Source organism: Lepus europaeus, chromosome 8 (assembly GCF_033115175.1).
Source record: "Lepus europaeus isolate LE1 chromosome 8, mLepTim1.pri, whole genome shotgun sequence".
NCBI classification, from domain to species: domain Eukaryota; kingdom Metazoa; phylum Chordata; class Mammalia; order Lagomorpha; family Leporidae; genus Lepus; species Lepus europaeus.
The window spans coordinates 120,498,666-120,514,083 of NC_084834.1; the positions used below are offsets into that span (position 1 = coordinate 120,498,666).

The following is a 15,418-nucleotide window of genomic DNA, read 5'->3' on the forward strand; positions in this document are numbered from 1 at the left end:
CATAGCTAGATATCTTGTTCTCAAAAGTATCCTAGTTTGGATGATAATTTTTTCCTTTTTGTTATTCAATTATTTTTTGATTGAAAGAGGGAGAGAAAGGTCTTCCATCTGCTGGTTCACTCCTCAAATGGCCACAATGACTGAAACTAGGCCAATCCGAAGCCATGAGCCAGGAGCTTCCTCTGGGTCTCCCATGCAGGTGTAGGGGCCCAAGCACTTGGGCCACCTTCTATTGCTTTCCCAGGCCACAGCAGAGAGCTGGATCAGAAGAGGAGCGGCCAGGATAGGAACCAGCGTCCTTGTGGGATGCCCATGCCACAGGAGGAGGATTAGTTTACTACTAATAGTACTACTACTATTATTACTACTACTACTACTAGCTGGCCCCTAGGTGATAATTTTTATAATAAATAATCCAGAACTGAAGTTGGAATTTATTCAGAATGTAAGGACAAAACATAAAGAAAAAGTTGTGGATTATAAGACCAGAAAATTCTTAAATTTTGTAGCCAATAATGCATACATTAGAACATAAGATTGAAAATAAACTAAGCATATAACTCCAGAATGAAAATAAACAACCACAAAAAAAAGATGAAGAAATGAAAGCAGGAGTTAATGAAATAAAAACCACGCCAAACAGATTTAACCAATAAAGCATGTATTCTTAGAGAAAGAAAATACTGACTAGGCTCTAGCCCATCAGCCAAGAGACACAAAAAGTAAACATTTCACATTCAAAGAAATGACAAAGGCAGAGTTTTTAAAATGTAGCTGAAACAGAAGATCCCCCCCCCCCAAAAAAAAAAAACAAAAACAAAACTGGGTTGGGAAGGGAAGGGGGAGAATGGCTGATTTGTCGAAGGAACTGAAAAGATAATCAGATATTTTCCTCTAAAATGACACCTGCTGGGGAGGAGCTGCCTTCTCCCCTGTGCCCTTGACTCTCTCCTTCCTTCTTTCCTGATGTCAGGGAAGGCCTGCCACTTGTCCAAGGACATACACAGGCTCTCTCTCTTTCACCCTCCCCAGCCCCCCACATTCTCCCTCCCTTCCCTTCCTTTGTTTGGAAGTGTGAGAGAGCAAGCCAGCACACTCCCATTGCCGCTGTCGCCAAGGACATAATTGTCATGTGTGAATACACGGAGGGACTTCACGGGGAGAGACGGTGACTGTACGGATGCAGGCACCCGCGTCACAATCACAGTCGGGATGACAGGGATTTGGGCCAAGGTCACAGTGGGAAGAGGAAGCTAACGTGAGCTTTTGGGCAGGACCTGCTGGATTCACTCAGTGCTCTGGGGTTGCTTGTACATGGGAATGTCTAACAGGAATTGATGTCTTAAGCACCCTTCGATTGCCCAGAGAAGAGCTGAAAATAGACACGCTACTGGGACAGTCCTGTCATTTGTCACCGGCGGGTGAGCCAGGATTCCGCGCGAGTGCCTGTGTCTTGATTTTCACTGTCCACCTGTGTCTTGATTTTCACTGTCCAGATGGTGCCCTGTTGGTAAGTCGGAACTCCCAGTCTCAGCTCCCCAACTGCAGTGTCCCTATGTCTATGACATCCACACAAAGACCTGTTTGCCAAGGGAACTTTCTTGGGACACTGTGGGTACCCAGGAAACTCCTGTCACTCTGGGTCCCCACTACCTAAGAGCAGTTGAGCTCCCACTGCACTTCTGCTACCAGAGACAGTACGTGCCTCACTTGGGCATTCCATTCAGTGTGTTCTCCCAGCTGACCCGCAAATCAGCATTCTTTGCATGGAGCCCAAGCCAATAGCAATGAAAGCTCTTTGTCCCATGGATCCCACAGTGACTGCAGTCTGGCCACAAATCACACGGGCCGCCTGAGTCATGAACCTGCAGTGGCTGGCAGCCTGACCAGCTGTCATCTGTCACCCCTGTTCCTATGCCGTGAAAACAGACTCATGGGGGCAGGGCTGCCCTTGAACCCTTTCACTCCTACCGCATGTGGCCAGGGGTGGCTCTCAACGTGGACCCCACTGTGTACCTGTACATACACGTGGACTGCCCAGTGCCATACACTTCTGATTGCTGAGCAGCCTGGGGTGTGGCTGTCCAAGAAAATGACTCGGGGATATTGTCCACGTTCCTTTCTGTTATTGCTTATTATTTTTGTTTGGAAGGCAGAGCAACTGAGTGAAAAAGAAAGATACCTTCTATTCACTGGTTTACTCCCTAGATGCCTGCAATAATCAGTCCGTAGCCAGGAGCCAGGAATGCTATCTGGGTCTCCCACTTAGATGGCAGGGACCCAAGTACTTGAACCATCAACGGCTGCCTCCCAGCGGGGTATGCACTAGCAGGGAGCTGAATTTAAAATGGAGGCAGAATTTGATCTCAGACACTCCATGGGACGAGGGCATCCCAAGAAACAGCTTAACCTGCTGTGCCACCACGTCCACCCATGTTTCTTCACCAACCAATACAATAATGGCTGAAATCAAGTTGAATAAAACCCACACTGGAGGGGCTTGTGCACAAAGTCCAAAATTCTTTCCTTTCAGCAGTCTGAAGACACTATTTTGCTTTTCCTTCCAGTGTAGCTCTTGAGAAATCCAGGTCTCTCATGTGGCAGGGACCCAAGTACCCACGCCATCACCTGCATTCTCCCAGGGTGTGCATTAGTAGGAATTGGAAGTGGAGTAGGCAGGACTTGAACCTGGCACTGCTATGGGATGTAGGCATCCCACGTGGCAATGTAACTGCTGTGCCACATGCCCACCCCAAAAACACTTTTAGGTGAACTCCTTTCATTCTGGAAGCTTCTATTTCTCTCCTTCCTAATGTTTATTGTCTAAATGTGGGGTTTTGTCTCCAACTTGATTTTCTCTGAGTCCTTTTAATGAAGACCTCAGACTTTATCCTTTGAGGACATTTGTTCACATTTTCTTTTTTATGCTGGTATTACTGCCTCGATGTTGGCACCTGCATTCATATTCTCCACACAGCTTAGCTTTTCTTTTGTACTTTCAAGCCGTTACAGAGTTTGGAACAGAGTGGTGATTTGATGTAGCCTACATTTAAGAAACATCACTGTGAGGGCAGGGAACCAGAGAAACTGTTCAGGAAGTGTTCCACGGTCCAGGGAGAGGATGGCGGCTTGGTCACAGGCACTAGGGAAGGAGGTGAGCTGTGGTCTGATGACAGACAGGCCTGGGCTAATGGTACCACCAGAAGCTGCTAATGAATGGAACGGTGTGTATGCAAGACAGAGAAACAATCAGGACAAAAAGTGTTTGGCCTGTGCAAGAGCAGGAATGGTGGCAGGACTGACTTAGAAGCTGAGATATTAAATACCTAGATTATGTGTCTAGAATGCAGAAAAAGGCAGGAGTTAAGAGATACATTCTGAAACTGACCCAGGAGTAAACATTTATGTGTATCCCCTAGGATACTCCCACATTTAATAGTTTGGAAGGTATTTCACAACAACGTAAATATATTTAGCACTACTGAACTGTCCCACTTAAAAACGCTTAAGGGGTGGTAGCAGGATGCCAGTTGGAACCCCTGGATCCCACAGCAGAGACTGGCTTCTACTTCCTGCTCCACTCCCAATTCCAGCCTCCTGCTGACACACATCCTGGGAGGCAGCAGGCGATGGCTCAAGTAGTTGGGTCTCTGCCACCCACGTGAGAGACCTGGACTGAGACCCCGGCTCCCGGCTTCAGTCTAGTCCAGCCCCAGTGGATGGGAGCTCCTTTTCTCTTTAAAGTAAACTTTTAAGAAAATGGGGAAATCTGCACATTAAATGCTGCTGGAAGATGACACAAGGGGAACGCTGTCCCCTGGACTGGAGCGAAGGATTGGAGTAGTTCAAGAAAAACAGGTGGGTGGTAGGGCCAGAAAAGGCGAGTATAGACCACTCTGCTCCAAGAACTTTGGCTCTGAGTGCACAGAAGGGAATGGGAGGGTCTGGGAAGTTCATCAATGGGAGATTCACAGCGGGAGGGACGGATGTGGGTGGGACCAGGCCCACAGCACAGAGGACCCAGCAGGGCGGGCTTCCAAGGAGCAGAGCAGGTGCCTCACTGTATGGACACCAACAGAAACTATTTCTTTTATTTGGAACTCTGAAAATAAATGACAGTTGGTTAAAAAAAAATGTGTGTGGCATCTAAGTTCAGGGATTTCCCCACAGCCCATTCATGATAAAGTTCAATCTGAATAAGTTATAGTTAATTTTAGAATTAATACTGCTAGTGTAAAACTATAAACTATTTGTAAGAAAGAGAAAATATACTGACTGCAAAGTTTATTAGCAAATGTATATCAAGTTCCATAATTTAAAATTATTTAAAACAAAGTTAAAAACATCTGTAAAAGGTCAAAACATTCAAAATTTTAGGACAAAACTAATTTTTAAAAAAATTGTAGCATCATAGTTATGAAAATAACAATTATGGCAAGCTATACATTTTTAAATTATAGAAAACATTATAAAATATCTAACAAAATATGTCTTGCTGTTGCTTTGGGGGAAAAGTTAGGGACAGATATTTATTTACATATATTTATCAAAGTGGTTTCCACGTGCCCCTGCCAACAGTCTCACTCCTCTCCGATACTGCCGTAATGGAGCCCACCCAAGGGCGACGGGGACAGACGTGACATGGACGGTGGCGGGGCAGCCCTAGCCCAGGCACACGGAGGGGCTCCAGAGGGCACGCCCCGCATAGCTGACACGCTCGCGTCAAAGAGAGGGGCACCTGCCGCCTCAGCTACACGCTGCACACGCCAACTCCGCTTTACTAAACACCAGGGCAAAATGCATCCTGACTGGCTTTGCACTTCCCCAGGCCGGCTTCTGAGTTCTTTCTCAGTCATAATGAAATCTAGGATGAACAGGATTTTCTTCACATATATGGTTAAGACACGATTAATTTTTGTAACTGACACTCTCTTTTATACTTTTCTTTGGTTAATATATGTATAAACCTAAGTTCTTAAATGTTGAAACTTTGAGAATTAATTGTAAAAAGCTGTTTTCAATTTATATGCCACAGTTCAGTGTTCACATGCTGTTTGAAAACACTAGCAAATTAGAATATGCAGTTCAGAGGCAAAAACTGATATTATTGGATGTATTTTGGAATGTCAACAATAATCTTTACTATATTTACCTATATCTTTTCATTCTCTGAAATTTTAGATTAACACACTAAGAAATTTCATTTCTGAAAACTGCCCCAAATTTTCGTTCGACAGTTTTATAAAACTTTGAGTACAGCTTTTAGCTTGATTCTGATATAATTTCTCTTATATGAAAAGTTCATGTGATAGCCAAAGTAGCAGTGTACCTAACAAATCAACCTTTCCCATTACAGTTCTTCTGTTGGGCAATAGCAAATTATGTAGGGTAATAACTATTTTATCAAGACCTCTGCTATTACAATAAGACTAAAATTGAATATATTTCACTTAATGACAGCAAATCTGTGAATAATTAATTTTACATTTAAAATATAAAAGTTAAACATGCCAGCATAGCATTAACACTGAGAATTCTCTGTGGCTAATTAAGATAAGGGTTATAAACAGGCAAAAAAACACATTGAAAACATGCAATATAAGAATATTAACATACTTATACCATGGCTCATTAAGAAACAGATTATTAAAGTATGACGTGAATAATACATTATATTAACTCACAGTATAAACACATTTTGGGAGTAAATTAAGTGAGGAAATAATAAAAAACCAGTTAAGCACTATTCGTATATATTTTGTTCTGTCCCATATATGAAAATATACAGTTTTTTAAAGCAAACTTTTTTACATAAATATTCACTGATTTAAATACAAGCTGGCAGAGGTAGAATTTGGTCCATGTTCATGATTTTCAGGAACAAGTACTTCAAATGCTTCATTTCTATTCTTTATCATCCACAGAGAAATTCAGGGAAGGCCATTATTCTGAAACAGAGAGGGCTTGAGAGAAAAAGGACAGTTACTCAACGCAGTCGTACCAAATGAGACTCAATGTGAATCTAATAAAAACTTGTGCCCCAGACCAGTTCCACCTGAGAACAGTTCTTCGTACAGAGTCCTGGTTTGTACTTCCTCCTTCCTGCACCGCACACCCATCAGTGAGCGCGTGTGATCCTGGGACACAGCAACGGGAAATCTGCATGTGGTCTCTGGCCCTGGCACCTGGCACACAGCTCCTTGGAAACCCTGCAGTGACTGGGCGCCTTCTGCATGCTAACGAGATGCCTGGAGGCTGGAGGTCCCCAGGCAACACAGAATGGGGACTGGTCAGGCACAGCCACGGCAAAGGCCGAGGCATAACCCCGGGAGAGGGGAGAGCACAAGGCTGAGCCCCCAGAGGCCAAAGATGGAATCAATCAGGCCCGTGTAACGGAGCCCCCACAAGAGCCAAAAGGGTCTGGGTTCTCTCTTCCGGGCAGCTGAGCCACTTGCAAATGTCCAGAGAAAGGCGTGTCCGGTGAGGGCACAGAAGCTCTGGGCTGCTCCCCACACACGGCTGGCATCCGGCTGTCCAGCTGTCCCCTCTGCCGTTCCCTTTGTAATCAACAGGTACATGGAGGTACAGGGCCACCCTGAGACCTGCGAGGTGCACGAGCAAACTAACCGAACCTGAGGAGGGGTCGTGGGGACCCTGAACGACAGCAGACAGTTCAGAAGCACAGGTCACAGCCTGGAGTGGGCATCAGCATCCGAGGGGTGTGCAGAACGCGTGTCTTACGGGACCGCGCCCTTGACCTGTGGGATCTGCCACGATCTCCAGCGTCAGGACTGGCACCCAGGAAGTGGCGGCCGGTGTTGGAGGTGCTGGGCTGAGTGGTGTCTGAGAACAGGGCGCACACTGGGTTTCTCCTGTCTCAGACAGTGCGTGTCAGCGAGCGACTGTCAACTACAGAGCACAAACTGAAGCTGGGTGATCTATGTTCACTATGGGAGCGACACCAACCTGAGAGTCGATTTCACAGCTGAGCGGTTCACTTCTGAGTGCTTCTAGGGCGATCTCTTAGCAAATGGGAATGGGAATGGCTCACTAATGACACTTTGAAAACCGCAGGATGACAAACTGGGGCTTTGTTAATGGCTGTAAAGTTCTGACCCACATGTACTAGGACAGCACACTCCCAGACAGGGAGAGGAAGAGTGCTGGTGAAGATGCGGAGGGCAGGAAGGCGGCCAGGTGCGGCCAGGTGGAGAGGGTCTGGCCGGCCCTCAGACAGTGGCAGGGACTCCCCTCTGACCAGCAATCCCACGCCCAGGTCTGACCCAAAGACACGACACCAGGGATGAAGCAGACCCCGCACACCGGTGCCCAGCGCACATCGCCCCCACAGCCCAAACTGCCCAAAGCATACACAATGGTGCCTACAGCAACACAGAGGAGCTGCACAAACAGGATTCCAAGTGCAATCAGGGGCACACAAGAGAACGAACCCTGTCTGGTATCACAGACATGAGCATCCAGGATAGGCAAGTTCACAGGGGATGGGAAGGTGGGCACTGGGAGGCAGTTACCGTTCACTGGGTACAGAATTCTGTTGTGGAGTGATTAAGAGGTTTTGGAAACAGATAATGGTGATGGTGTACAACACTATGAATCTAGTGCCACTGAATTGTGCACTTAAGAAAAAGTAATTTAAAAATGTAAAATGGAACATTTTATGTATATTTTATAATTCTCTAACAGTTTCTTATTTGCCACAGCATTAGCAACTGCTGCAGTCCACTGTGCTCTATTTTTTGTTTGTTTGTTTTAGATTTATTTTATTGACAGAGACGGGGGAGAGAGACAGAGATCTTCCATCCTCTGTTCACTTTCCAAACGACTACAATAGCCAGGGCTGGGTCAGGCTGAAGGCAAGAGCCAGCAACTCCACCTGGGCCTCCTATGTGGGTGGCAGGGGCCCAAGCATTTGGGCTACGGTGTGCTGCCTTCCCAGGTGCATTGGCAGGGTGCTGGGCTGGAAGGGGATCAGTCGGGTCACAAACTGATGCCCCGATATGGGGTGCCAGTGTCTCACGGCTGCGTGACACACTGCACAACCACAACCCCGGCCAGTGCTTCTTAGAGTGTAGCTGGGATCCCGGGGAGTGCCAGGACCCTTCCAAGGGCAAGATCAAGCCCGTTTCTGAAAAACTGAGGAATCATTTCCCTTTTCACCTTTATTTCCTAACAGCTGTTGAGTTTACCAGAGGATCTGTGGTGCCAGAGGCAGGAGTAGCTTAGATGCACAAGCCGGGGGGGCGGGGAGGGGTCTGGGCTAACCAGCTCTGTCACTGCACAGGCGCTGTCTTAGACAAGATGGAAACACATGGGTGTGGCTATGCCCCAATTAAGTCTGACTTACAAGAACAGGCAGTGGGGTTTATCCGGCCTGCACACTCCAGTTTTCCAAGCCTGGATCTAGCAGCAGCTATGAATCAGGCACGAGAAAGTACGTGTTACACTGCTCTACAGCTGACCACACTCAAACTACAGCAGCAGCCTGGGAGTGTGAGGACACAGTGAGTGCAGCTGGCACTGATGAGTGGCCCACTTAAATGTAGGCCCATAAACATGGGGCATCGCTCGTGTTCGTAACGTGGATTCTGAGTCACCACGGAAATGCTAATTATCTGCTATCTATCGTACTTTGAAGGGAAAAAAAGCATCAGTTTAGAAGAGGCTGACTTCCCTACTTGTGTCCGTGAGCCTGCATTTTTCACAGGCGCTACCTGGCAAACCCTGGGCGTGAGTCACGCTTCTTTCCCATTCATCCCCCGGCCGATGAGTCAGCACTTTCCTCTGAGCCTCCCTCCACCACACGCGCCCTGACTCTTTACAGCTCATTTGGCAAACTGTCCTGCCGTATTTACTACAGCTCGGGCACATGCCAGTCCGGGGCCCCAGCGGCTTCACACCCAGATGATGCCCGGGGCTCGCTCGCTCTAAGGCACAGTGGCAGCCACTTCAACAGAGCAAGGGTGAGCGTGCTGTGGCAGCTCCACAGGGGGCATCCCGCTACGCAGCAACAAGACTGGACGGTTCACGAGCACTTGCAGCAGGATGCACGGACCTCACAAATGCCTGGGTGAGGAAAGAGGCCGGAACACACGATTCCATGTACAACACATCCAAAGATCGGCAAAAAGAATCCATGCTTTCAACAGCTGGCACAGTCACTTTGAAAGCAGGGCTCATGAGCAGAGGCTCATGCCACCCACATGTGTTCAGTTTGGAGGTGCCCTGAGCCGTGGCACACTGTACTCCTGGCTTTCAGGAGCATCACCTGGTCCCGACCTGATGATACTGTTCATTTCATATCACTTACAAGCACAGCTGTGAAGTGAACCCACTAGGAAGTCCCTTCATCTGGCCTCTCCCATGTTCCCAGCCTAGAGACGGCAGGATCTTTGACGGCTCCCCTTGCTTACAAAATCAGTCAACAAGCGATAAGGTCGCCTCACTCAGGTATCCCATACACCCCAGCGCGCCTTCCAAACCCTCCTGCCCCGTCGTCCCGGCCACATCCTGCCATTCCTGCCACACACATTCCCGCTGCTGTGCCTTTTGTCTACATTTTCCCTCTTATTTGCTTGAACTTGGTACTTCATCAATTACTGCCCTGTGGTATCTCATTCATACAATGTTCTACTGTGATGCCTTCTCTAATTTGGGTATACTTTACATACAGTAAATGCATGGCCTGCAGAAGTTCCATTTACTGAGTTTTTACAACTGTCCATGCTCACATCACCAACACTGCCAGGATACCAGAACATTCCCTGGAACAGCCTTCCAGGCAAACTCGCCTCTCCCAGCAGAAAACTGCTCCAAACGCTTACCACCACAGGTTAGTGTTGCCCGTCGCTAGCGTTACATACATACCTTTCTGACAATTATACATTGATCTGTTCAGGAGTTGGCGAAGGAGACCTCAGAGTAGAACTAAGGGGTGGAGTAGGAAGACCGTGTCGACGCATCTCTTGGATCGCTCGTTCTCTGTTGGTAAAGATCAAAGGAGATTACACGCGAGCACCAAGAAACTGCAAGCTGTGGTGTCCAAATATCTGGTGCGCCTGCAGCTGGTCGTTAATTAATTTCTACTACATCTATTCCCACTACATTTAAATCTTGCATCTTTGTATGATTTTTAAATAGCAGCTAAGAGACTGCAATTGAAAGAGTATGAATTACAAGAGATCGTTCAAAACAATTGTGCTTTAATAAACTGTGTAGGAACAGATCACCATTAAAATATTATATTAGAAACAAAACGCCCAGAATGTATGTGGTCAAAGAGTAGGATGATAAGTGCAACACAGACACGCAGTCCACAACTGGCTCTTACGTGGTGACCATGGAAAGCAGAACTTACAGAGCATTTTATTTTTCTTCCTCATACTTCAACATTTTTAAAAATCACAACAAATAAGTTTAATGTATTCTCTTTTTTTTTTGACAGGCAGAGTTAGACAATGAGAGAGAGAGACAGGGAGAAAGGTCTTCCTTTTCCGTTGCTTCACCCCCCACATGGCTGCCATGGCTGGTGTGCTGCGGCTGGCACGCTGTGCCGATCTGAAGCCAGGAGCCAGGTGCTTCCTCCTGGTCTCCCAGGCAGGTGCAGGGCCCAAGCACTTGGGCCATCCTCCACTGCCTTCCCGGGCCACAGCAGAGAGCTGGACTGGAAGAGGAGCAACTGGGACAGAATCCAGCGCCCCAACCGGGACTAGAACCCGGGATGCCGGCGCCGCAGGTGGAGGATTAGCCTAGTAAGCCGCGGCGCCAGCCGTTTAATGTATTCTTAAAAATTAAATTCAAAAGCTGACAGTTGGCACAGCAGTTCCAATGCCGTTAGGCATGCCCACATCCCATATCTGAGTGCCAGTTTGAGTCCTGGCTACTTTGCTTCGAATCTGGCTTCCTGCTAGTGCACCCTGGGAGGCAGCAGGTGATGGCTCCAGTGCTTAGGTGCCTTCCACCCACGTGGGAAACCTAGATGGGGTTCCTGTCTCCTGGCTTCGGCCTTGCCCAGCCCCGGCTGTTGTGGGCACTAGAGAGCAATCCAGTGGGTGGAAGATTTCTGTGTGCTTATCTTTAAAATAAATAAAAACATGGACTGCCTGCGTGTTAGCAGGCATCACGTGATCTTTCCAGGTGCTCCGATGCTGCTAGCCATTCTTGGCTGTCCTGGCACCTCCGTCCCCTGCTTCTCTTTCTATCCCGAGACGACTGCCTAGCTCTCCACCGGACCCTTTCCTTCCGTCTCGGGCTCAGGCAGGTGTTCCCCAGCTGACACTCTCTTCCCCTATGCTCTTACACAACCATGACTCTCCAAATCCCCACCTTCAGTTCCGTCCGGCGCTCCAGACCCTGTAGAAGTCTCTGCTGGACAACCCACGGGTACCCCACACACCCTGCCATGACCTCTCCTTACTGACGCCAGGCTATGGGCAGGTTCTGTCCTACACCCACTCTACCGTCATGACACACACTGTCTCTGTGAGTCTACATACGTGTGTCCTCCTCATTAGACCAGCTACCCACCTGAGTACTTTCTTTGCGTGGACATAGTGCCTGGCCTATAATGGAAACAGTAATACTTGGTCTCTGGTGTGGAGACACATCCCACACAGACAAGGTCTCTCTACCTTCCTCTGAGCTGAATCCGCACAGACTGAACCACCTCAAGGGTACGGCTTGCTTGTCGGATGTTCTGCCCAGCAGAACACACGTATGTGGCAACCTTCCTCCTGAGCTTTTGCAGCCTTCGCCCCACAATGTAGAGACAGCCACTTAGACGGCTGCACAGGGAACAGCACACTGTTTGCACCGCACTGACTCCTCACTCGGGCTCTCGGCCCAGGCTGCTCTTCCGAGGGCACTCTCCAGCTGTGTGGCTCCGTCCTCAGCCCCTTCTCATGTCTTCGTGCACATCAGTCCAGTCCTCGCTTCCTTCTTCCTCAAAAGTTCCGAATGTCACAGTGGAACGATCCTCCTCCTCCATGACAGGCTGCCCACCAAGCACGGCAGCCACACTGCGGTCTCCTCTGAGGGCTACTCAGGCTCGGGCCTAGGCTTTTCTGCCATCAGTTCTTCATGATCCAGGGTTTCTACCTAGTTTCATGTTTCTCAAATTATTTTCATAATTATTTTCCCAAAGGAGCTAAGATTTTCCTCTGCACCCCAGGAAACTGCAATGCACAGATACCCTGTTGTGTTATGTGGCCTCTGGAGGCCCAGCAACCACTGTAATGTATGACTTTGCCATCTCGACACCACCTCTAGGAACCAGCTTCTGTGTCTACGAGAATGCACAGCCGAGCAGGATATGAAGAACAAGAAGACGTAGTCACGTGGCTCAGGCTTCTTTGAAGGGGCAAGATCAAAGGAGAACTAAGGGGAGCGGGGCCTATAACTCTGGGCTATAGAGTTTGGTTTAGGACCCCTGAATTACATAGAATTTAAATGATCATTAAGAACTAGAAATCATTATGTATGTACTTGTGTTTAACACAGAGGACAGATCTAACAACTGTAAGAAATCAACAACACTGCTTTTATATCATTCCCTCCCACACTCAAACTTCATCTCTTTGAAATCATAAATATTCCTTAAAAGATTTATTTAAGGGTGGGGAGAGACAGAGAAAAATCAATCTTCAATCTGCTTTTCACTCCCCAAATGGCCACAACAGCCAGGGCTGGGCCAGGCTGAAGCCAGGAGCCAGGAGCTCCACCCTGCTCTCCCACATAGATGACAGGGCCCAAGCACTTGGGTCATCTTCCTCTGCCTTCCCAGGTGCACTGGGAGGGAGCTTGATAAGAAACGGGGCAGCTGGGACTCAAACCAGCATTCCAATATAGTATGCCGGTCTGACAAGTGGTAGCCTAAGTTGCGTGCCGGCCGCAGCCCCTGAAATCATAAATATTCATTTCATAGCAAATTCCTTTTACATTTCAAATAGCACATCACTCAAACGTTTTTATGTAAATGGATACAAATAAGAGAGTTCAAAAACTGACCTAGTAAGCAATTTGACCACTATTTGAAAATGAAATCTCGGGCATGCTGATGCGTATGTATGGTATGGTAAGAAAATGTATAAAAGAAAAGTAACTGGGTAACTGAATTTCAAATTAGACTTCGATTTTAATTCTCAAAACAGATCTCATACCTGTCTGAAGCACTTAGGAATTAAAGTTCTCAACATAAAGCAAATGGACTGAAATATGGGGGGGGGGGGGGGGGGATATTCCTAACTGAAGGGACACACTGCAGGCGCTAAGAGCACAGGCTCCACACTCCGACAGGCCTGCCCTAGATGTTCCTCTTGGCTCTGCCATTTCCCACGTGTGTGACCTCCGCTTCCTCTCCTACGGGCAGTCAATGCCCCTAAAATAACGCCCCGAATGGAAGCATTTAGACAATCCTTGCTGCCTTATTTCCTGGAGAGATGCTCTTCCACAGTACTTGCTGCCCTTCTAGGAATAACTACCACGGAACTTCATTTTACACATCCATGCCAAGGGGAAGCCTGCCATTTACAGGCCATATTAAACCCCCTTAGGAATAGGACAGGATGCTCGCGAAGACACTTCCTTTCTTTTCTTACCGTTCGTATTTTTCCGCTGCAATCTGCCTTTTCAGAGCGTCGTGATCTGTCTGTAATTCTGCCACCTTAGTTCGAAGCATGGTGTTCTCCCGGCTTTGACTAGTTCTTAAAAACAAATATAAAAATTAAAGGAGTAAGAAATGAACTTTGCTTCTTAAGGCCAAGTATTATGAATTTTGTAGCTAATAAATACAAGTGGAGATGACGCTGAAGAAAAGATCAAGGCTTTTTAACGACAACTCTCTAAATTTCTGAAGCCTCCATTGCACGACTTAGGCCCTTCCTGAGCTCCCACTCCGCGCTGGGGACACAAGCGCGAGCCACACCGAGAAAGAAGCATGCTCGCCAGCTCTTTCTTGACTCTTGCCTCAGAAGAAGAATGACTTTTAATCGCTTTTAAAAGCTCGTTGTTCCACTCATACTATCTACCCTGGAAGTCCTCCCTTCCTCTCTCACAGCAACTATGACCCAGCCTCTCCATTCTAAAAAGACACCACCACCAGGCTCCCCAGAGGCACTCAGTACACGTCTGAGGGTCCAGTCTCAGCCTTTTCTCAGTCCTTTTCCTAACTGTGGCAGAAGACCCAGGCTCCTGCTCCCACCCTGAAATACTCTCTCCCTCCCTGACCCCTCGGTTCCTGCTCTGATTCAAGTTTTTCCTTGAAAATCGCTCTTCCCATTTGTCCCACGGCAGCACCTCCATGGTGGACATGCAAGCCGACACCTCTGACCACAACGGCCCTTCCAAACTGTTCCATGTGTCTCCCAAAGGAGCAGGTGCACTAAATCAGACGTGGTGGCTAAGGCTGGGTGCCCTCCACCCCGGCCAAACTGGAAAATTACTTTGGACAAGCTTTGTCCCTTGCACTGGTGGGTTTACAACACTTACAATTTGCTCTCCGAAAGGGTCAACTTCTCTTTGAGAAGCTGAATCTCGGTGTCCTTCTCGTGACAGGTTAAATGAGAGTGAAATTCTTTATCTCTGTTCGAAGCCAACAATGCTTCTAGGTTTTTAATTGTGTGTCTTTCATTTAACAGCTGTTTTTTTAACATCTCAGACTCTGATTTTACATTTTCTAATTCTGCCATAGCCTACAGGAAAAACAAAGTAAGATTACTTCAGTGCAATTTTCCAATTATTCTGAAACATTATTTATGTGATAACACAGCCCTGCAGAGGTACTCAGCCATCGGCTGTTTCACCATGGGCACTGGTGAAGGACTCTGAACCATATCTAAGAGAAACACCTCATCTCCAAACAATCTTTGCTGTTTTACTCTGAGCTGATTTGATTATAAGACCTACCATAACCCTCAAAGAGTTAACACTCGTGTTATCTTGTCAAGAAAGGCTCTCTCACAGAAAATCCTAACTGTGACAACTCTGTCTGGTCTATTAAATGTGCTCATTCCGGCTACCTATCAAGCCAGTGCCGTAGCTACTCAGTACCTGAAAATCTTCATCAGATGAGTGAAAACTGAAAACAATAATTTTTGAAAACACACTAGATCGTCTAAAGGAATGACTCAGCTTGGGAATAGGAAGTTCTGGCTTTGTGGATTTATTAAATTCAGCAAGATTTAAATGCCTTTAGTTTTTATCAGGAAAAATATTCCACTTGGGAAGCATTAGACTGTTCAGTCCTTCATGCAAGTCTTGCTTTCAAATAAATGTATAACATATGCTCCTAATTCACAATGAGGAAACACACACTCTTGAGGCAGACACTTGGTGCAATGGTTAGACACAGCTCAGGACGCTGGCATCCCATGTCAGAGTGTCTGCTCTGAGTGCCGGCCTGCTT

The 15,418-nt window shown here is 47.3% G+C and overlaps 1 protein-coding gene across 4 annotated transcripts in view; it reads right to left on the bottom strand.

Annotated features, from left to right (window-relative positions):
- Nucleotides 1–4,303: 4,303 nt before the first annotated feature.
- CEP135 (centrosomal protein 135) overlaps nucleotides 4,304–15,418 on the bottom strand; it is a 76,304-nt gene continuing 65,189 nt past the window's right edge. For 3 of the 4 annotated variants that reach the window (XM_062198803.1, XM_062198804.1, XM_062198805.1), the window contains exons 23-26: nucleotides 14,503–14,705; nucleotides 13,614–13,718; nucleotides 9,886–9,999; nucleotides 4,305–5,963 (exon numbers count right to left, since the gene is read on the bottom strand). In XM_062198803.1, coding sequence (XP_062054787.1) covers nucleotides 9,897–9,999; nucleotides 13,614–13,718; nucleotides 14,503–14,705 — 411 coding nt within the window. In that variant the 3' untranslated portion in view covers nucleotides 4,305–5,963; nucleotides 9,886–9,896. Of the gene's footprint in view, nucleotides 5,964–9,885; nucleotides 10,000–13,613; nucleotides 13,719–14,502; nucleotides 14,706–15,418 lie in introns of all 4 variants that reach the window. The other variant, XM_062198806.1, reaches the window with a different exon arrangement.